The sequence below is a fragment of the Ostrea edulis genome, chromosome 4 (genome assembly GCF_947568905.1).
Source record: "Ostrea edulis chromosome 4, xbOstEdul1.1, whole genome shotgun sequence".
Taxonomy (NCBI): Eukaryota; Metazoa; Mollusca; class Bivalvia; order Ostreida; family Ostreidae; genus Ostrea; species Ostrea edulis.
Window position 1 is genome coordinate 4,539,407 of NC_079167.1, and position 22,195 is coordinate 4,561,601.

The 22,195-nt window shown below is 35.0% G+C and overlaps 3 protein-coding genes and 1 non-coding gene across 6 annotated transcripts in view; 3 read left to right on the forward strand and 1 right to left on the reverse strand.

Moving 5' to 3' along the window:
* Positions 1-12: 12 nt before the first annotated feature.
* LOC125670663 (isovaleryl-CoA dehydrogenase, mitochondrial-like) lies at positions 13-15,062 on the forward strand. 3 transcript variants are annotated; one of them, XM_048905971.2, is made up of 12 exons: positions 13-184; positions 1,137-1,226; positions 2,845-2,896; positions 2,976-3,145; positions 4,531-4,624; positions 4,762-4,895; positions 5,907-6,003; positions 7,376-7,469; positions 12,741-12,822; positions 12,930-13,034; positions 14,267-14,339; positions 14,610-15,062. In XM_048905971.2, exons 1-12 carry the CDS (start codon positions 47-49, stop codon positions 14,741-14,743), a joined length of 1,263 nt encoding a protein of 420 aa, XP_048761928.2. In that variant the 5' UTR covers positions 13-46; the 3' UTR covers positions 14,744-15,062. The 3 variants fall into 3 exon arrangements, with proteins under 3 accessions (XP_048761928.2, XP_048761927.2, XP_048761926.2); XM_048905970.2 differs by lacking the exon at positions 7,376-7,469 and adding an exon at positions 7,557-7,650; XM_048905969.2 differs by lacking the exon at positions 7,376-7,469 and adding an exon at positions 8,610-8,703.
* LOC125670667 (histone-arginine methyltransferase METTL23-like) lies at positions 14,781-21,465 on the reverse strand. The gene is made up of 5 exons (XM_048905976.2): positions 21,350-21,465; positions 16,962-17,066; positions 16,616-16,853; positions 15,637-15,721; positions 14,781-15,538 (listed from the first exon to the last, which is right to left on the reverse strand). Exons 1-5 carry the CDS (start codon positions 21,422-21,424, stop codon positions 15,337-15,339), a joined length of 705 nt encoding a protein of 234 aa, XP_048761933.2. The 5' UTR covers positions 21,425-21,465; the 3' UTR covers positions 14,781-15,336.
* On the forward strand, positions 17,291-17,363 carry Trnas-aga (transfer RNA serine (anticodon AGA)). The gene has a single exon. It is a non-coding gene; the product is annotated as a tRNA-Ser (tRNA).
* Positions 21,441-22,195, forward strand: part of LOC125670669 (DNA-binding transcriptional regulator BolA-like) — an 8,876-nt gene continuing 8,121 nt past the window's right edge. Inside the window, exon 1 of the mRNA XM_048905981.2 lies at positions 21,441-21,541. The gene's annotated coding sequence lies outside the window, so the exon portion shown is untranslated. The remainder of the gene's footprint in view (positions 21,542-22,195) is intronic.

A 22,195-nucleotide genomic window follows, 5' to 3' on the forward strand; every position in this document is an offset into this window, starting at 1 on the left:
AAACTACACTAATTTTACCTCTACAGCATTGAAGAGTTCTTTCAAAATGTCAGCACGGAATTTTATTTCACTCGTTTCAAAGCCACTCTTTCGAAGTAAAACATCTTTATTACTAACGTCAAGATGCTGTTCCTATTTTCCTGTTAATGATGCTTTGTTTGGTTTAACACAAGAACAGAAGCAGGTGAGAATTTAACGATTTTATGCCAAGGTCAAAGTCTTAGTCAATTTAAATAAATGATTTAGTAACAGGGCCTACTCTTGAAAGTCCGAAAATCTTTGTCACTTGTGGTCAATATAAGAATGCCAACTTTTAAAGCAATTATATATCTTAATTCCTGATGAAGAGTTTTAATCTTACAAATTCTACTGTCAAACTACAGACATTTAACTGTTTAAGCTGAAATTTTGTATTACATATACAGAGTAATATGTTTTACGGCGTGACCGTGTTTGAGGGCGAAGCAAAAAAGTTTTGACATTAGTATCTATATCCAAAACAGGACAAAAACAACCCGAAGTTAGCACGCGGACGGAGCTGTATCAAAGCATCCTAATTTTTGGACATTTGATCCACCTATATATTGAACGCGGGAAATATAACGCAATTGATGTAAACAGTATATTGTGACGTCATATTCAGCGTCGTTATTTAGCAAATTTACAAACAAAGCGTTTGAACCACAACAAAAAACATGGCGTTAATCATGGAGTGATTATATATGATTAAGAAAATAAGATTTACATGCTTTTACGGATTTTATGTGTAACATCTCAGAACGACGTGAACTAGGGTAGACGAGATTCAAAATGGAGGAATACATGTCCACGCGCTAATATTCGAATCGACGCCATTGGTAACAAACTTTTCAAGTTCCATAGGTATGGTTTAATTTTTCATTATTTTCCTATATTTTCCTTTTAAACATGTATACGTGTTACCTATAGGGAGAGCTCCGCTCTCACGGCCCTTTGGGCTGTGAGAGGGCTTCGCCCTCTATAATTTGATTTATAATCTCGATATTAGAATATTGATCTAATATTGTATTTTAACAAGGTACAGTATCCAAATGGACAAGACTAACAAGTTTTCAAGCATGGGATTTTTTTTGTGAAGAAAAACATTCTATTTTCAGCTTAGACAGACTGTGTTTCAGTTTTGTCAAAAGGAGCTTGCTCCCAAAGCAGATGAAATTGACAAAACCAATGAGTTTAAAGACATGAAGGTACAGCACTTTATGCATCATACTTAGTTATACTTAGTAGTTTAAAGCTTTCATGAATTCATAATTATGCATTCTTTGTGTCTGCCTTTTTTCTTCCTTTCTATCTTATCCACCATATTGGTGAAGTATTGTTGTATGTCAGGGATTTACCTGGCTAAATGTTTTGGGGTTCCATTACCATTGCCAATCGAAAAATCAGTATTTTCCCACTTTTCAATATTCAAAATTTCCTGCATAGAGGGTCAGAAATAATTGATATTATTCTGTTTTCCTGTGCACATTATGTATTTCGATTTAATACTGGAAATGCAGTATTGTAATAGAGATTGACATTCCTTTGAAAACTATGATAAATACCTTGTTATACGCAGAGCCATGAGTGGTGTTAGGGAACTGACTAAGGTCCAAAAAAAGTGTTTGATCATTTTGGAAAACATTTATGAAGCTCTACTTGCAATAGAAATAATATGTACTACTGGTATATATGTATGGTTATTGAACTCCATTAATTCATTCATTAGTACAGTGGAACCTCGTTATTACTAGTGTTGAATAATTGGGAAAATTTCATAATTGATAATCGGTCAAAATTGGAAGAACTACAGTAAAACTTCTCCAAACCGGCCCTCAGAAAACGGGTTCTCCCTGAATATCGGCCGATTTTCAAAGTCCTGGCAGAAATCTTAATATTTCCCTACAAAGAAAGTCTTACAAAAACGGCCACCCCTGAAAACTGGACATCGGCCACTTTTTAAAGTACAGTTGTTAACAAACATGTGTAATTTACCCTTATAAATACTGGCCACTTTTTGAAGACTAGAAAATTTTAGCTAGAGGGTGATCAAAATCCCTTCCAAATTCTGTACAAAGTGTAAAAAACAGTTAGGAACATATTGAATGAATAAGTATCAAACGCCATATTGTTGCACCATACTAACGCATAGATATAAGAGGTACCGTAGTTGATAGAGAACAAACCCATGACTGTTAATAATAATTATTGAATAATAAATTAATTTTCTTGGTTTCCATAGACTTAAAATTCCTAAGAAATATTCAAATTACAATTCATATTTACTACTGTACTTTTTAAAAACGTCAAAACAAATTTGTTAATGATATAAGCGATGAATGTAAACAGAGTGTTTATAGGTAAGAGGAATTCCAATAATAGGCTTCTTTGTTTTCTTTAAGTATCCTGTTATAGATATTTCAGTTTAAAATTAGATGATTTCAGCGAGAATTTATAATTACCTGCAGGTACAAACAGACTAATTTGATATCTACCGATAATTAATCATAGATCACCAGAACAAAGTGAACAGTACCTACTTTGACAATATTGACAAAGGTCACTCAAGGTCATTTTGTAAAGGTCACTGTCACTCAACATGTATACCTTAAATATGAAAAAGAAACATTCATTTCAGCAACATTTCAAGTTATTGATCATTGTGCGAGTCATTCGTTATATGAAGTAGTTCATTGGTTAGATGCATTTCGGGGAGCATCCATCAGGTTTACTGATATTCTTGTTCTTAGAAAAATAGTGATAAAAATACTGACACTCTAATTTAGGCTTAATATATAGGGTAATATATAAACATGTGAATTTCAGGACTTTTGGCGTAAATGTGGAGAACTTGGTTTGATGGGAATCACTGCACCTTGTAAGTAATTAAATTAAATTACATTTTATTTGAATAAAGTGAATAAAATACCATTTAATTTATGTGCAAATAATCTTAGCACAGTATGGAGGGACAGAGGGGACATACTTAGACCATTGTTTGGTGATGGAGGAAATGAGTCGATTTTCAGCCGGTGTGGCACTAAGTTATGGGGCACATTCCAATTTATGTGTAAACCAATTTGTTCGGAATGGCAGTGAAGCTCAAAAAGAAAAATACTTACCAGAGGTATGATCTACTGATGCAATATAAATCAGACAATGTTCCTTTAAGTACTAGTAATCTTATAAATGACTCTACGTCTCTGTTATGCAAGATATTTTTAGGTTACCTGAGTAAACTCAGGTGACCTAATTGCGATTGGTCTGCATCCGTTGTCGTGCATTAACAATTGAACATTTTTAACTTCTTATTGAGAACTTTACAAATTTGGTATGAAGCATCTTTGAAACAAGGATGACTTATAGAGTAAATTTCAGGACTCTTGAACCCCTGGGGCATTAGGGGTGGGGCAAAAACTGTCAAATTTGACCAATTTTAAAAAATCTTTTTCTACACAACTGCAAATGTGTAAGAAAAACTAATTCCATAGTGATTTAGAGCATGGGGGCCTCTACTAAAATTGTAAATTTCATGTATCCCAGGGTAGAGGTTCTGACTCAAGGGTGGGGCCAAAATTGGTATATAGTATTTATGTGTAAAACGTTTAAAAAAAAAAAAGATCTTCTTTAATGCTATTGATACTGAATTGAAACAAAATGGATATTTAGAATGAGCAGGTAGCCCATTACCAGACTGTAACTTTCATGATTCTAGGGGTAGGGGTTTTGGTATCAGGGTGGGGCCAAAATGGTCAGTGATCAAATATATTAACAATTGAACATTTTTAACTTCTTGATAACTGCCAAAGGTTGACAATTTTCAAAAATCTTTTTTGAACTCTACAGCTGCATATCTTTGAAAAAATTCCAAATTCTAGTGATGTAGAGCAGGGAGGCCTCTACCAAATTGTAAATTTCATGATTCCCTGGGTTGAGGTTTTGACTCCAGGGCGGGGCCAAACTGGTGTGTGTATATATATATAGTGTATATATGTAAAATATTTAAATAATATCTTCTTTTATTCTTTTGATACTGAATTGAAACTAAATAGATTTTTAAAAGGAGTAGATAGTTGATCCTTTAAACAAAATTGTAAATTTCATGACCCCAAGGGGTAGGGTCCCCTAGAACCAAAATTATTATGATGATTATTGTCTTTATCATTTGAAAGACTTAAAGTTTGCTGATACAGTTTAAAACTAAATGCATATTAAGGAAAAGCAGAAAAGGATGTACCGAACTTGTGAATTTCACAACACCAGGGTTTTGACACCAGGACGGGTGCTAATTAGTCATATCGTGTTAATGTTACATATATTATGTAAAGCCTTTCATCAGTATAGGCACTTTTGAGGACATTTAAGTATTCTTGTTTTATATTGTTGCTGAATATTAAAATTTAGCTTATATATTTAGAACAGGATATTTTTTCTAGATTTTGTAGCCCATGGGACTAGTGATAATTTTAATACTCAGGTGACTGATAAGGCCTGTGGGCCTCTTGTTTACAGTTGATTTCAGGTGAAAAAGTAGGAGCTCTTGCTATGAGTGAACCTAATGCTGGCTCAGATGTTGTTTCAATGAAACTGAAAGCGGAGAAAAAAGGTAAAACACTTTGAAATTGAATATCAGCAACCAAATATTAGTACTTTGATACTGGTGTTAAATAGGTTTAATGTGTAACAAAATTACTGAAAATTTTAATCAGCTGTTAAATAAATACACATCACAATTTTTTTCAGGAGATTATTACTTGTTGAATGGGAGCAAGTTTTGGATTACCAATGGCCCAGATGCAGATACGTTAATCGTGTATGCCAAGACTGATTCATCTGTGGCTCCTCAACATGGAATTACAGCTTTTGTCATTGAAAAGGTACTGGTACATTTACCATACACAGATAATTACTTACTGATACTGTAAATGACAGTCTTTAACAACAAAAATCCTTGCTTAACAATTAAATCAATATTAATCTATCAAGTATTCTAAATTACCCGCCGCTAAGAGAGTGGCCATTGATGTTTAATTTATGACGTCACACCATCTGTTCCGGTTTATTTCATTAGTAGAACTGTAAACATGACAAGTCACAAACAGTTAAGTTTGGAGACATAGATTTGAGCCCGTTCTTTCGCAAGAAGAAATTAAGAAACGAAGACGTTCAGTCGAGTCGCAGACAAGGCAGACGGTAAATGTTTCTTCTTACAAATGTCTCGAACCTCATTTTGTCATTACGGAAATGATGGATCCACAGTTTACATAGACTTTTCTTTTCAAATGAAATGGTTGGGTCGGGAATTTCGAGGAAAAAAACTTTTTTCACACCTCACTTCCACAATAGTGTAATTAACTGCTTGACAGGTATGCTTCAACCTATTTATTCGTAAAATCTACCACATGCATATTTGATGATCTTAGAATCTCATCAAAACCGGAACAGATGGTGTGACGTCAAAATCATTGATTTTTGTGGTCTTGAATACAAAAGAGTTCCACATCATGGAAGCCTCTACAAATAGCGGGAATTTCAAATATTTAACGTTTTCAAATTAGTACGGAAGCTTATCTAGGCCGTATATCAACGGAATAGTATGACAAATCTTTATCATATAATTAATCCTATCATTTATCATGTAAAAATCTTTTGGGTTGCCTTTCTCTTTAAGTCAACATATTACTACTATCAATTTTGACTTTCTTCTTTTGTATGTTGCTCTTTATTGTAGGCCCCAAATTGGTTTCAATCTATTCAAAATTTATAGTTTCTTCATACCTTTGTGCTTGGCTTATTTAGAACTTTTGAATTTCTGCTGATGATTATGGAATAGATTGATGAATAAAGATATTCAATAAACTGAATTTGATGATTTCATTCTCTGACAGGGAATGCCAGGGTTCAGCACTGGAATCAAGTTAGACAAACTCGGAATGAGAGGTTCCAATACCTCAGAATTAATATTTGAAGACTGTAAAGTACCAGGTCAGAAGTTTTTCTTTGACACAACCATTGTATTTTTACATTTAAATGTTGACTCTCTAATTTTAAGCCTCTTCATTGTTTAATCATCTTCATATCCGATGCAAATGAAATTGGAAAGGTGTTGTACAGGAATCACCCATCTGTCTGTGCAAATTTGTTTTTAGGACATAACTTTGTAACAAAAACAATATATGATCATTCCTTGAAATTGTCAAGTATGAATACATTTGATACCATGATCAACTGTTGATATGTAGGAATACAATATATTCATCAAACTAAAATAGATAAATCATAAATCTATTAAAATATTCCCACTTTAACCTCAAGGAAGTGAAGATGTAAATAAAATCAATTATTACTGGTAGATGTTTGTTTTTTTAAGTTGTAATGTCTGTTTAGGTATTTGTAACAAATTTAGAATATTTGACATATAACAGTTTAAACACTATATTTTCTGGATTCCTTAGTTCACAGATCAATCTAACTGGGTTAGACAAGGTCAACCTCTAGGAGCTAGAAATCTTAGTGTAGCATTACCATCATACAAATAAAAACCATTCATAATTATGTTTGGGGTCGGGTATGGAAAGGTATTCAATCCCTGACTTAGTGATCAAGTTCAAAACTTAGGTTGATATTCAGGCATGGTCACTGCAGAAAAAACCAATCTGATAACAGGCATCAGCAGCAATGAGCCTACTGTAGGAAAGTGATTTACGTGTACAGTTGACGCTCGATGGCTCAAACTTCGATGTCTCGAAGTGAAATCACGGTCCCGATTTTTTTCTTTACGTATAACTAAGCAAATTTACTCTCAATCTCTTGAAGTGAACTTGGGTCCCATAAAACATATTTCATTGTTTTTGATTCGCAATCTCGTTTTTGTGTTTAGTTTGCAAATTTATACTTGCATATTCTGTATCAAATCTGAATTTTTTAATTTTAGTGGAAATTTTGATAAATGGACCCTGGTTGTATTTAGAAAAGTAAGGAAATGGAAATTGTGGTGAAAAGGCAGATGGTCATTTTGATTTGAATAATGATTATACTATATAGTCATACCATGTAAAATTTAAAAATTGCTGGAATTGAATCCTTAACTTTTTAATGCAGAATTGTGGAAGCTCATATGAATATATGTCCTTTTTTTGAAGTTCTATAGGGTATTAGTATCATTAGGACACTTTTAGTTCTTTATAGATTTGTATATTTTCCCCCATCTTATTATTTGTACATTTGTTTTAATTTCTTTATACAAAGTTGACCAACTTTATGAATTTTGATCATTTCTTCTGTTAAGACTTTTGTCATATATATTTTAAAATTCAAAAGTTAATTTACCAGTGCGAGTCATACGGAATGTTTTCAGTGGACAATATGTTGGGGAAGGAAGGTCAAGGTGTATACATATTAATGTCGGGGTTGGACATTGAGAGGACTCTTGGTTCTGCCGGCCCAGTAGGGTGAGCAACATTCTATTTTTGGTAGAGCCCATGCAGCCAAGAAGGTAGAGTATAATGTCCCCTAATGTTAGTTGTTCTTGGTTTCAGTGGAGAATGTGCTTGGTGTTGAAAACAAAGGTGTTTATGTTCTCATGTCTGGTTTGGATATAGAACGAGCTGTTGTAGCCACAGGGCCTATAGGGTGAGGATTCCACAACAACAAGAAGCATTTAGTTAAGACAATCTCTCTTCCTGGAAAATACTGGTATCTAATCTGTAATATGCAGTCACGCTACTCTAATGAATTCATGAAGAACTTTGTTGGGGGACATAATTAAGATTATGGATATTACCAATGGAGACTAAATGAGCTTTCACTTCTATCTGATTGTATCAAATCAGCCTCTCTTGCAACTAGTAAAGGGAATACACATCATAAGAAGAAAATTTCTGTATGAAACCACATCTAGCATTCTGTACGCTCATATGTACTGGCCAAAAAAATTAATCAATAGTTTCTCAGGCCCCACTGCATCCATTGAAAGTAATGCATGGTATTTGGTTTTTTTCCAATTTATATTTGTTTATACATTGTAAATGAGGTAACGCTTGTGCTATAGATATCTATGTAAAACTTGCAGTAGGTTTTCATAAAATTGTAGTATCGTTTTGATCAAATAATTATTGAATGCATACTCATTTATGTGCAAGTATAGTATACATTTAATAGTATTACAAATGTAAGTAATGTGAAGCTATTTTTATAAAAATAAAAATTCCATTGCTTATTCTATATATGAGAAAGAAAAGTTAACTCGGATCATTCTACAGTCAACATAAAAAGGAAAGATAATGCATGCTACAACCAAGTAAAAATAAAAAATTTAAATATTAATAACGCCTCATCAAAATTTGAAATTTTTGGCCTGAGGAACTATTTATTTTTTTGGCTCTAAAGCACAAACACTGTAGTGTAGAAATTCAAGAAACATGTATTTGAATGCTAGTACTGCTAGTCTTTAGTATGTAATGGAGAGTACTTTGCATGCTCCATGAATTAAGCAATTCCTGACACGCCTTTCCAACTTCTTGTGCACTGAGACAGTTCCCCAGAAGAGCGCTAGTTTTATTGAAGTCTAAACCTCTGCTTTCCTTATTAAGATGAGAATATCTTGGGAGAAAAGAATAAGGGAGTATATGTCCTCATGAGTGGCCTGGATATTGAGCGATTGGTTCTAGCTGCAGGACCAATTGGGTAGGTATTAATAAAGTACTTATAAAAGAAAAGCAGAGATGTACTTGTATTAACATGCCAAAAGAAAATAGTTAGGTATGAATTGAACCTATAGGAAGGTATAGTTCTGAGAATAAGGAAATTTTGCTTTATACTCCCATCAATTTTAAGTACTATATATCAGGTCATTTTGGCATGTTGGAAATGTTGGGGTTTGTTTTTGGCAGATGAGGAAAATTTGCAGCTTACTGGTATATATTAGTGAGAGTACTTAGAAGATATTTAGTTGGTATAATTTTTCCAATATGGTGCCATTTTTATTCACCTGTGACCCTGACATTGACCTTTTTCTCATTTCTAGAAAATGTTTTTCCATATTTTGTAACTTTTAATTTAGAAATCAGGACACTATTTCACAAAAGCATCGTAAATCTTGCGTAGTTTGTAAGTACATGTAGGATGTAGATGAATTTATGCAAGTTGTTGACTAGGAAGTAAGGAGAAATTTGAGAAGTCAGTGGGTTTTTAGACATTTTGTTACCATCTGGACATAAGATCCATAATGGATTAAATTACATGGCAGAGTGATTGAGGACACTCTGGGAATATTCATTGTGGATTATAGAATATTGAAATTCATTTTTTATCACCCATAAATAGAAAAAGTACTCATAAAATTTGTCTTTAATATACTTTTTAGCTCACCTGAGCTGAAAGCTCAAGTGAGCTTTTCTGATCACCCGTACTCCGGCGTCCGTCCGTCCGTCTGTCCGTCTGTAAACTTTTCACATTTTCAACTTCTTCTCAACAACCACTGGGCCAATTTCAACCAAAGTTGGCACAAAACATCCTTAGGTAAAGGGAATTCTAAATTGTTAAAATAAAGGGCTAGGCCACCTTCCAAGGGGAGATAATCAAGAAAAGGTAAAAATAGGGTAGGGTCATTAAAAAATCTTCTTCTCAAGAACCACTGGGCCAGAAAAGATGAAATTTATAGATAAGCTTTATTAGGTAGTGCAGATTCTAAATTGTTAAAATCATGGCCCCCGGGGGTCGGATGGGGCCACAATAGGGGGTCAAAGTTTTACATACAAATATATAGGGAAAATCTTTAAAAATCTTCTTCTGAAGAACCACTGAGCCAGAAAAGCTGAGATTTATATGAAAGCTTCCTTATATAATGCAGATTCTAAATTGTTAAAATCATGGCCCCCGGGGGTCGGATGGGGCCACAATAGGGGGTCAAAGTTTTACATACAAATATATAGGGAAAATCTTTAAAAATCTTCTTCTCAAGAACCACTGAGCCAGAAAAGCTGAGATTTATATGAAAGCTTCCTTATATAATGCAAATTCTAAATTGTTAAAATCATGGCCCCTGGGGGTCGGATGGGGCCACAATAGGGGGTCAAAATTTTACATACAAATATATATGGAAAATCTTTAAAAATCTTCTTCTGAAGAACCACTGAGCCAGAAAAGCTGAGATTTATATGAAAGCTTCCTTATATAATGCAGATTCTAAATTGTTAAAATCATGGCCCCCGGGGGTCGGATGGGGCCATAATAGGGGGTCAAAGTTTTACATACAAATATATAGGGAAAATCTTTAAAAATCTTCTTCTCAAGAACCACTGAGCCAGAATAGCTGAGATTTTTATGAAAGCTTCCTTATATAATGCAGATTCTAAATTGTTAAAATCATGGCCCCCAGGGGTCGGATGGGGCCACAATAGGGGGTCAAAGTTGTTGGGTTTTTTTTTTTTTTTTTTTTTTTTTGATATAGTGCAGATTCAAGTTCGTTAAAATCATGGACCCCTGGGATTGAATGGGGCCTCAAGGGGGGCATCAAAGTTTTACATACAAATTTATAAGAATAATCTTTTAAAATCTTCTTCTCAAGAACCACTGAACCAGAAAAGCTGAGATTTATATGAAAGCTTCCTGATATAGTGCAGATTATAAATTGCTAAGATCATGGCCCCCGGGGGTCGGATGGGGCCACAATAGGGGGTCAAAGTTTTACATACAAATATATAGAAAAAATCTTTAAAAATCTTCTTCCCAGAACCACTAAGCCAGAAAAGCTGAGATTTATATGAAAGCTTTCTGATATATAGTACAGATTCTAAATTGTTAAAATCCTGGCCCCTGGGGGTCAGATGGGGCCACAATAGGGGATCAAAGTTTTACATACAAATATATATGAAAAATCTTTAAAAATCTTCTTCTCAAGAACCACTAAGCCAGAAAAGCTAATATTTACATGAAAGCTTTCTGACATAGTGCAGATTCAAGTTTGTTCAAATCATGGCCCCTGGGGTAGGATGGGGCTACAAGGGGGGATCAAAGTTTTTCATACAAATATATAGGGACATTCTTTTAGAATCTTCTTCTCAAGAACCACTGAGTCTGAAAAGCTGATATTCACATGAACAGCTTCCTAACATAGAGCAGAGCTAAGTTTGTTCAAATCATGGCCCCCTGCTGTAGGATGGGGCCACAATAGGGGATCAAAGTTTTACATACAAATATATAGGAATTTTTTTTTAAAAATCTTCTTCTCAAGAACCACTGAGCCAGAAAAGCTGATATTTACATGAAAGCTTTCTGATATAGTGCAGATTCAAGTTTGTTCAAATCATGGCCCCTGGGGGTAGGATGGGGCCACAAGGGGGGATCAAAGTTTGACATACAAATATATAGGAAAAATCTTCAAATATCTTCTTCTCGTGAACCATTGGGCCAAAGAAGTTCACATTTACAAGAAAAATTTCTGACATAGTGTAGATTCAAGTTTGCGAAAACTATGGCCTCCAGGGGTAGATTGGGGCCATGATAAGGACTACGGTTTTACATGCAAATATATATAGAAAGTCTTCTGATATGGACCAAGGTGACTCAGGTGAGTGATGTGGCCCATGGGCCTCTTGTTTATTATACTATACCATTATTCTTATCATAAACAAGTACAAGAACGAAAATAATTTAAATCGAATGTATGATATTAATATACTTAAGCATATGTCCCATTTGTGCAATGGCATCTTACTTTTTTCAACGTACCTTTTCCGTTTTTTGGTGTGTTTTTTTTTTACATGCAAAGTCAGTTGTTTTTCTCATATTGGCTGATTGAACCCCACACACTCGCACACAGTTTTATAGCAGTTGTGGAAATGTGAGAATGTAAAACTTGAATTAATGAAATGAACCCATGTAGCGAATTTTGGATTTTTTTTCTTTGCTTGTCAAGAATTATCGAAAAATTATGAAATCAACTTCTCCAGCTGCCTAATTTTCACTAAATGATTCATTGAACATTGAAAAACATGTTTTCGAGTATCTATATTGCAGGTATATGTTCAGAGGGGGTTAATGATGTTTTTTTTCCCTCTTATTTTCTACCACCATCACTTCCACCTCCTTTGCAGAATAGTTTTTCTTTCATTACGGTCTTGTATGTCATTTCTAAGTAGTATTTATATGGCAAAAACATAACTTCCGATAAAATTATGTTGTACAGAAATAGAGAACATTTACGTCAGTTATACACCATCTTTTGTATAACAGTCATAACTTAGTACTTAAAACTACATTGTAACTAGCTATTTACAATGCTTTTGTGAAATGGTGTACAGAGTACAGTATACTCCGATATTTGGTGGATGTAATCCCTATGGCAAAGCCAACCTTAGAAGTTGCCATATTTGACCGAATTGCATATCAAAAACAACATTGCTTATAACATTCAAACTTGAGACAGAGGTATTTTGTACTTAAGAGCAATTTTTGGGACAAGTTTTTCATACAGTCTCTCATCTCATCTAGCTTCTAAAGTTATTGATAATTATGGTGAACACCATACCTGAATGATTTATTAGAGCCAATCAACATGTGAAGTTGCTCTGTATGTATATATAATAATCACTACTGTATGTCCATCCCAAATTTTTTCCCCTGATAACTTTGCTTTTATCATTTTGTGTTCAATTACATGTGCTCTAATGAATATGTTGTGATAGTTATAACAGGTATAAGGATACTGATTTCAATTTCAGGATAATGCAGGCATGCTGTGATGTGGCATTTGAATATGCTCACCACAGGGAAGCTTTCGGGCACAAGATTGGAACATTTCAGGTAATGATCATGCAATCATTGAATAAATGTGATTCATCATCATTGTTTTTGTGATTTTAAAATATATTGCTCAATATTACAAATGCACTAAGCAATTTCTACTTCAGATGATACAAGCAAAAATGGCCAACATGTACACTACACTGAATGCCTCCCGGTCGTATGTTTACAACGTGGCTCGCTCGCTGGACAGAGGAGAAAGACAAAACAATGTAATACTTCTCTACAGTTCATTTCTGGAAAACATGTGCTTGTCTTACTCAGATATTACTATATTCTAAAACATGTGCTTGTCTTACTCAGATATTACTATATTCTAAAACATGTGCTTGTCTTACTCAGATATTACTATATTCTAAAATGATATAAAATGTGGAAGCTGCAACAATTATGCATGGTACAACCTCAAAAGTACGGGTGTCTGCATGCAGAAATATAGATTATAAATTGCCATACTTATTAAGAACAGTAATTTTCTCACTCCTACCAAGAGTTTAGATATTCCTAAACAATACAGCTCTATGGCATCATAATGAGAATCAATCATACACAGGTATGGTGTGTGTGCATGGCATTTTATACAGTCCTGTTAAAACTTAATCAATGTAAATACATTTCACTTTTATCAACAGAATAAAAATAGAATCCGCATTTTTCAACTATTGTAGAATAATTCCAACTCTTATACTTTTTGGATTTGAACAACTCTTGAGTGAGTTCAACTGATGCTGTAGCAGTTCAATAAAATAAATTCATATTTCATAATATGAATCTAATAATAACCTATAGATCAAGACAATTAAATAATGTGCAGCAGATTTGTTTTCAATTTAGCACTGCATGCATTGCAGATATGATGTGCAAAAATTGTCAATGCAGCGTATTGGTCAACACATGCAGGTTAATTGGCTCATACATGTACTTAGGATAACCAACTAGTTTGTGAGGTGTTGACAGGACACGATATATCGTTTCAATCAGACAGCATGGCTTTTGATATCTTTGCAATTTACATCTTGCTGATATTGTTTGAGACAGACCTTCCAACATAAATAATCACCATACACATGATACAGTTTTCAATGCATTTTAACATTTGATAGTAAAAACTGACCATCTGGATATCAAGAACATGAATTTCCAGGTTGACGTTACAAATTAGCATGTAAAAGTTCCATCTCTCCCCCATTCCCATATCGTCTGGAAAGTGATGCATCCGGAATAATGGCCCCACTGTATTTGAAATATTGCAAGATTCTTCGATGGACTGCTGTCATTCTTTGAACATAAAGGAATATCAACATGTCTCTGAAATTTCAATTCACTAATTATTTTGACTGCATTTCAGCCAACAGTTTTCCTAGTACATGTATTTTAAAATTCATATATTATTTATCATATTGAAATTATCACTGTAGCAGCTCGTCTTTTACACGTTTTCTAGGATTGTGCAGCAGTAATTCTCTACACAGCGGAGGCAGCCACACAGATGGCACTAGATGCCATTCAGATACTAGGTAGGTCAAAAATGTTGACATGTAGAAACATTCTACTGCGTGCAAAAATGTAGAGGATATATTTCCTGCACAGCTTCTCTTGCAGTTTACATGCTAATTCTTAAAAGTTTTCAAAGATTGGTCATATAATCATATGCTCAAGGAAGATAATGTTATACAAATTTTCTAGTCTTGCTAAATATATACAAGTGCTAAATTGGCAAACTTTGTTCATATTATACTGGTACTTTGAAAGGCTATGAAATGAACATACTTATTTATCTTGTACAGGTGGAAATGGATATATAAATGACTATCCTACTGGGCGTTTTCTGAGGGATGCTAAGCTTTATGAGATTGGAGCTGGAACCAGTGAAGTCAGGAGATTAATCATTGGACGTGCTATAAATGCCAATTACAAATAATGTATACATATCTCAGCAACATAAAAGCAACAGTCTGTGATTATTCCAGTATTTTATTTGTGAATACAAATACTCTCATCGAATCAGTGGCCACATCTTGTATGTAGAGCCAGTGGCTTTTGCACATCCATTCAGTGGCCCCTCTAATATGTACTGATAAGAGCATCTCTATCTGGTGTGATAATTTGTGTCATTATATATACATGTACCTCAGATTGATGATATTGCAATCATGTTCATATTGAATTTGTTGTGTTCACAGGATACTGTGTGTGTCTGAAAACAATTTGTTGATCAAATAAAAATATTCAGAACATTCTGTTCAGTTTCTATTAACTTGACACTAACTTTTTTCCTGCCATAGATGCACTATGATACTGACTGAGTATGGGTACATAGTAAGAAAGACTCTTGACACACTGCAATTGTATGTATGGTGTTTGTGTATCATGAATGCAATATTGGAGGGGAAGGCGAACATATTCCATTCTGTTCATTGGAACCCTTTCAACACTGTATACAGTGTTTGTACAAAACTTCCAGTGTACTTGGCCATGGTGCAAGTAGGATGTTTTGATTAATAGTCTCCATCATCATGTAAATGCCGATACAGATCCAATGTTTCCAGAGTCTGAGAATCTCCTGTCTGCTCTGATGATAAACATGTGGATGGTGTGGTTTCCTGGCAGATTGGATGCACACAGTGATGGGTTGTCTGCATTGAATGAGTCTAGCCTCACAGTCTCGCACTCAAGTCCCCATTTTAAAAGCAGCACATCTATCATTCTGTTTGAACTAAGATAAAAATAATTGTTTCAAAATACATGCTTCTTCACTGGTTATCAGTCAGTAATAATGACAGTATTGTAAGATATATTTTTAAATGTGCTTACCTTCTTTCTTGATATGTGCACAAAAATTCTGCATCTCTGCTCTGTTTGATCAAGTAACTCACTGTTACAATAATGTTTTCAAAGTCTATAAATAGATCAAGACTACATTACTTCAAATCTTGAAATACTGGTGTCTGGCAGTATGATGCACCAATAATGTTTTTAGGAATGAAACATTGTTTGAAATAATTCAATTTAGTCCATAATATGGGATTTTACAACAAGAGGCTCATAGGGCCACATTTACTTGAATGGTTGCATTTTCATTAATTTTACATATTGTACCCTTGTGGTTCCTGAGAATATTTTTTCCAGATACCAGATAAAATATCATCTAATTAAAATTAATGTAGTGATATACGTGAGTAGATTAAAGGATCTGATTTTAATTAGATTGGATAAAACCTCTCTTGTGGCCCCATCTGGACCAAGGGGTTTGGTGTGAACATACATGTATTTGAATCTACATTACATGAGGATGCTAAGCTGCATATCAGTTTAATTTATTGATATTTGGAAATTATGATAAGGTTCTCCAACATTTGATATCAAGAATTTGAATTTTTGATGCATGTACCATCAAGTAGAATTTATTCTATAAAAGAATTTTTTTGATATCAATGAATATGAGGAAATATTTGATATCAAGAATGTGAATTATTGATATCGAGAATTATTTAATAAGCAGTAAAGCTGCATCCCCTTAAGTGGATGAAGCTCCTGGGTTTTAGTATATACTGCATGGTGATTTCTGTCTTTTATTTACTCTGCACTTCCAAGTACATGTATGTACAAAATTGTAAAAGGGAGACCCAAGGTACCGGTATGTACGGTATTGCATGGTAGGCTCTTTTGCTTAATATTTTATTACATGCAATGCAGCAAGAGTGTGGGATATATTAATTAGGATCTGTTTTGAAGGGCAGAAGATCCAATGTCGGCAGTAATCAGTAAAACCTGAGCAGGAAAGGGATCGCACCTTTAGAGTCGTAGAAGCAATCTGAGCCCAAGATAATGTCCACAGGAGGCAAGTCAAGCAGAGCATTGTTGAATCTACCCCATGTTATCCCTATTACTGGAATATCTAACAGCCCATTAGTCTGACATGATTTTCTGCAGTTCTCCAAACAGTATGGATAATCCTCACTGTCACTCAGTGTAACATGTCCTCCACATTTTGCTGCTAAGATTCCTGGTAGAGATGTTCCTGATCCCAGCTTTACAATGACATAAATAAAGAATATTATGGATGTTTAATATTAAAAATATCATAAGTACATGAATTGAATCAATTATGAAGATATATTTGAGTTTATATAATGTACCTCTAGAATTGATCTCCCTTTGATCTTACTTCTGTTGTACCATATGTACTGAGCAAGGACTGGAGCAGATGGCCATACATACAGACCATAACTTGGCTGCAGTACCTGTTGAATGCAATAAAGGTTTGTTCACATAATGATATGCAATTTTTATCTACTCTCTTAAAGGGATGTGATATCTAATAAATTGGTGCTTTTCACACCAATTTTAAAAGCTACCTTTATAGCCCTATTGATATGGGGAAATCATCAATATTTTCAGAATTGAATTCTTCCATATTTGAAAAATTACATGCAGATGTTGCGTTCAGACGAGCTTGATCACCAGTGGCCAGATAGCTCAGTTGGTAGAGCACCTGACTAGAGATTCAGGAGACCTGGGTTCAAATCCCAGTCTGGTCTGTTATATTTTCTCCTTGTTACATACATTTGGTGCCATAGACCAACCCCTGGAATTACTTACTTACTTAATCCTCTTCGTGCTAGGAAGCACATAAGGCCTTCACTGAGGATCGCCATCTCTGTCTGTCTGCTGCCATGTTCTGAATCCGGCCCCAAGTCCATCCACACTCCTTCATCTCTTTCTCTACTGATCGCCGCCATGTTTCCTTTGGTCTCCCTCTATTTCTCTTTCCTGCTGGTGTCCATCTCATGGCGATCTTTGGGATTGATGTTGCTCCCATCCTGTGGACATGTCCGATCCATTTCCATCGTCTCATCTTGATCATCTCAGATATTGGTGATGTTGACATTCTCTGATATAGATCTTTGTTGCTGATGGTGTTGGGCCAGAAGACCTTCAGAATCCGTTGTAGGCATTTGGTCTGGAAGACATCCAGTCTGTGGACAATACCTTTGGTCACCTTCCACGACTCGGCACCATATAGGAGGACTCCAATGATGTTTCTCTTGAATATCCTGATCTTGGTCTTGATGCTGATTGCTGTTGACTTCCAGATGTTCCTCAGGCTTGCGAAGGCTGCTTTTGCTTTGGCTATTCTGCTCTCTACATCAGATATTGAATCCCCATCGGCTGTGATCTTACTGCCGAGGTAAACAAACTCTGAAACTTCTTCTACTATGTTGTTCCCAATATTCACTTCTCTTTCTGTTTTGTTGTTAACTTTCATGATCTTCGTCTTTCCGGCGTTGATGTTGAGACCTATCTGGCTGCCGTAGTTTGTCAAGTCGGTTGTCTTCCCTTGGATGTGTTGGAAACGATGAGCCAGGAGTGCAATGTCATCTGCGAAGTCTAGATCTTCTAGAGACTTTTCAAATGTCCAAAGCAATCCCCTGTTGTTCTGACTGGTTGTCTTCTTCATCACCCAGTCTATACACATCACAAAAAGTAGGGGAGATAGTAAACATCCCTGTCTCACTCCAGTTTGTAGTGGGAAGCTGTTTGTGAGATTTGTGCCACAGATCACTCTGGCCTGGAAGTCCTGATAGAGCATCTTGATGATGGATATGATCTTGTCTGGTATTCTGTAGTGTGCCATGATCTTCCACATTGCAGGTCGATGGATACTGTCAAATGCCTTGGCAAAGTCTATGAAATTGGCATATACTGTGGCGTTCCATTCGTTACTCTGTTCCAAAATCTGTCTCAATGTGAAGATATGGTCTGCGCATGACCTTCCCCTCCGAAACCCTGCCTGCTCATTCCGTAGGAGAGGGTCCACCATGTCTGTTATTCTGTTCAAGATGACTCTGCAGAGGACCTTGCTTGTGATAGACAGTAGCATGATTCCCCTCCAGTTGTTGGTATCTGTCAGGTCTCCTTTCTTGGGCAGCTTCACAATCAGGCCAATTTTCCATTGGCTGGGTGCTGTCTCTGTCTCCCAGATGTTCTGCAGGATATCCGCTAGTATTCTTGGTGTTACCACGTCCTCTGCTTTCAGCATCTCTGCGTGTACCTGGTCACATCCCGGTGCTTTTCCATTTTTGAGGGTCCTGATGGCTTTGGTGACCTCTTCCAGTGTTGGTTTATCAGTGTTTATATCCAAAACTTCATCCGAAGGGCTGATCTCTGCTTCTGTTGATGGGTCCTCTCTGTTGAGCACTCGTTCAAAGTGTTCCTTCCAACATGTTAGCTCCTCTTCCGTACAGCTTGTCAGTTCCCCATCCTGTTTCCTGACTGGTGTTTCTGCATAATGCCTGCCAGGAGATGAAGATTCTGTCTCCAAGATGTGAAAACATTTAAGGAGGGAGGAATGTGGCGGTCGGATGGGGTCGGTCGCCAGTGTCCAGATACCTGTTGGTAGAGCACCCGACTGGTGATTCAGGGGGCTTGGGTTCGAATCCTTGTCTGGTCTATTGCATTTCTCCCTTCCTGTTACTAAATAACTATCGATTTTTGCAACTATAATATATGTATTGTTTAGTTTTTGTAACCTTTTCACATAATACATCGAATTTATTATGCAACATTGTATGCACATCATAAAATCAACTTTATACTGTAATGTAAAAGGGTGCCTGCTATCATTAGCCAATTGGATTACAGTAATTCTAACCAGTCCAGAGTAAATGTATTAATTAGCCAATCAACTTGGGGCAAAGTGTATTTTTTTTTTTATAAATTCAGCCATTCTACTTTATCAGTTACTCTCTCTGTTCACTTGATTCTCTAGGAGTAAACATAAAGCCGTGACATATCTAAGAACTGTTGGAAAGCAACAGAATTGTTCAGCTATCCACTCAGTTCTTGGGCTGCAGGGTTCTGTTGTGACTAGGTTTTACTTCTAGTACGTGTCTTGGTGACTAAGCAATAGTGCCTGTGACTTTGTATAGGATTAGGGAATCGTGGTGGCTAGGTTCGGTAATTGACTGGGCTAAGTTAGAGAACATCAAAATTCTTCGTTTGCCACCCAGTCTGCTTATACTAAAGTAGAAGTTAATTATGAGATTCTAGGGTCTACTTTGTGGGGCGTTTGAGGTTTTTCCATTACATTGTTATTCTTGATCCAGTGTCATCTGCTAAGAGAAATCACAAGTTTTGTTGTGATTTAACTTAATTCCTGGGAAGGAATCCTAAGCTGACCCAATTAGTTGTTTGATTATGTAATTCACTGCAATACAAAGTTCTAAAAACAATTCATTAAAATGATGAAAAGATTCTGTTAATGTCCAATATCTTCCTTCAATCAAGATGCTATTTTCATAAAGTTGAAAATTATAAAACTTTAATCATTAATTTAATCTCCTTGGGGAAATTTTTTGAGGAGAAACTCACTGTAATAATGTAGCCCTATCCAATTTTTGTTTATTCTGACGTTTTCGGGATTGTTAACATTTCAATGTGCAATGACGATAAAAAGAAGAAGAAAAAAAAAAGAGTAAAATATGCACTATTAGTATGAGCAATGTTCATACATTAGACATTTGAACATGATAATACTTATTTGTATTATATGTAAGTACCACCGTGTATCCTAATGCAAAACAGTCAGAAATATACATAGGGAAAAATATATATATATATATATATAGATGTCTATATATATACATGTACATAACAACTCTACATGTAATAATAGTAAAGGTAGTATAAGTACATATATATGAACATTGCTCATACTAATAGTGCATATTTTACTCTTGTTTTTTGTTTTTTTTCTTTTTATCGTCATTGCACATTGAATCATGTATGCTGTATGCCCGAGAGGGCCCTAATTTGGAAATAAATCATATTCTATTCTGTACTCATTTTTACTATTTTCCCGTCATTTTTAATGAAGTGAAATTAATAAAATGGTTTTTTGAATAAAGTATATAGAGAGTAACATTTTTATGAATCAAAAGATCTTGTCTTTTTATTTCTCTGGGAGTGGAAAAAAATATTGCTTCTTTTTTAAAAAAAATTAAGAGACATTAGGGGCTTAGGGCACGTGCCCCCTCCCTTAAATCCGCCACTGACCTTAATGATAAACTACGATTTTCTCATTAATCACTTGGATTAAATAAATAAATTACACACCTACCTTTAAAGTAATTAAATTCCTTTACTTTCATCCAAAAATTTCAAATTCATTGGTACATTAATTGAATATATATTTTTGTAACAAAAAACATGTCACTTTGTGGTCCTAATACTACACAGCTACATAAGAAACCTATAAGCCCTATAAATTCCAGGAGCTTGCACCTCCTGGTCCCCCATCAGGGCTTCGCCATGGATCCACTTGGGGTCTTCAGGCGGTCCCCAGACCCCCTGCCTCATTCATTCATTCATGTAATCAATTACGGCGTGAAGACTTCAGTCTACTGCAAAATATTTTTAATCCGAGATTCCTCTGACTCGTATCCATGAAGTCAGAGGAATCTCGGATTACTTAATATTGTACAAAATTATACACACTACTCGTTTAACAAATTATACATATTACCTCTATCACTGTTATTGTTTCATTTTTTTCTCCATCATCGTCCTGAAAATGAAACGTTCTTTCATAACACTCCATGTGGATTTTGTTTACACATAGTACAAAGGTATTGATTGGTCGATCCTGAAATGAAGTAGAAAATAAAAAGCGAAAGTAGAATTTGCACGTGTGGTGGCGTTGACAGTTGTCCATTGGGTGCGTTGTATTATGAATATTGTTTAATTTATATAACTTATATGTTATGTCATAGTAGCACCGTTTTAAAGAGTTGTTTATTTCATATAAAAGCCATTTTTTCATGAAGCTGTACTTTAATTAATCTGTGCCAAGTGTGTATATAATTATAATCAATACACAACACGAATCTGTCTGACTTTGAAAAACATTGGTCTGTTTGGAAAGGTATTCCAGAACCAGAGCAATCTAAACAACAAATTTAGATTGATAAATCCTTTTTTATCTCCTTTTTTAAATAGAACTTTTTATATTGGGTGCAGTTGACATATTAAATCATAATTGATAGTGGATCATAGTGACTGAATATTGAGCATGTACTTCATTAACAAAAAGTGTGTGCGAGTGGGGATTGAAAGTAAAATTAATACATGTGCAATGAGAAATGCAAAAACAAAAATTTCACTTTATTCTATTTAGTAATGAAGTTTAATGCAGAATAAGTATTTCAGTAATGATTTGCTAATTGATGGGGAATTATTATTATTTTTTTTTTTAATTGATGGGGAATTATGATTTTAATCACTAGCATTTTCACCAGAAACATATATAACAGAGATAAACAACTCCTAGGCGGCATGTTTTACTGCTTAAGATATATGATGGTCCCACCTA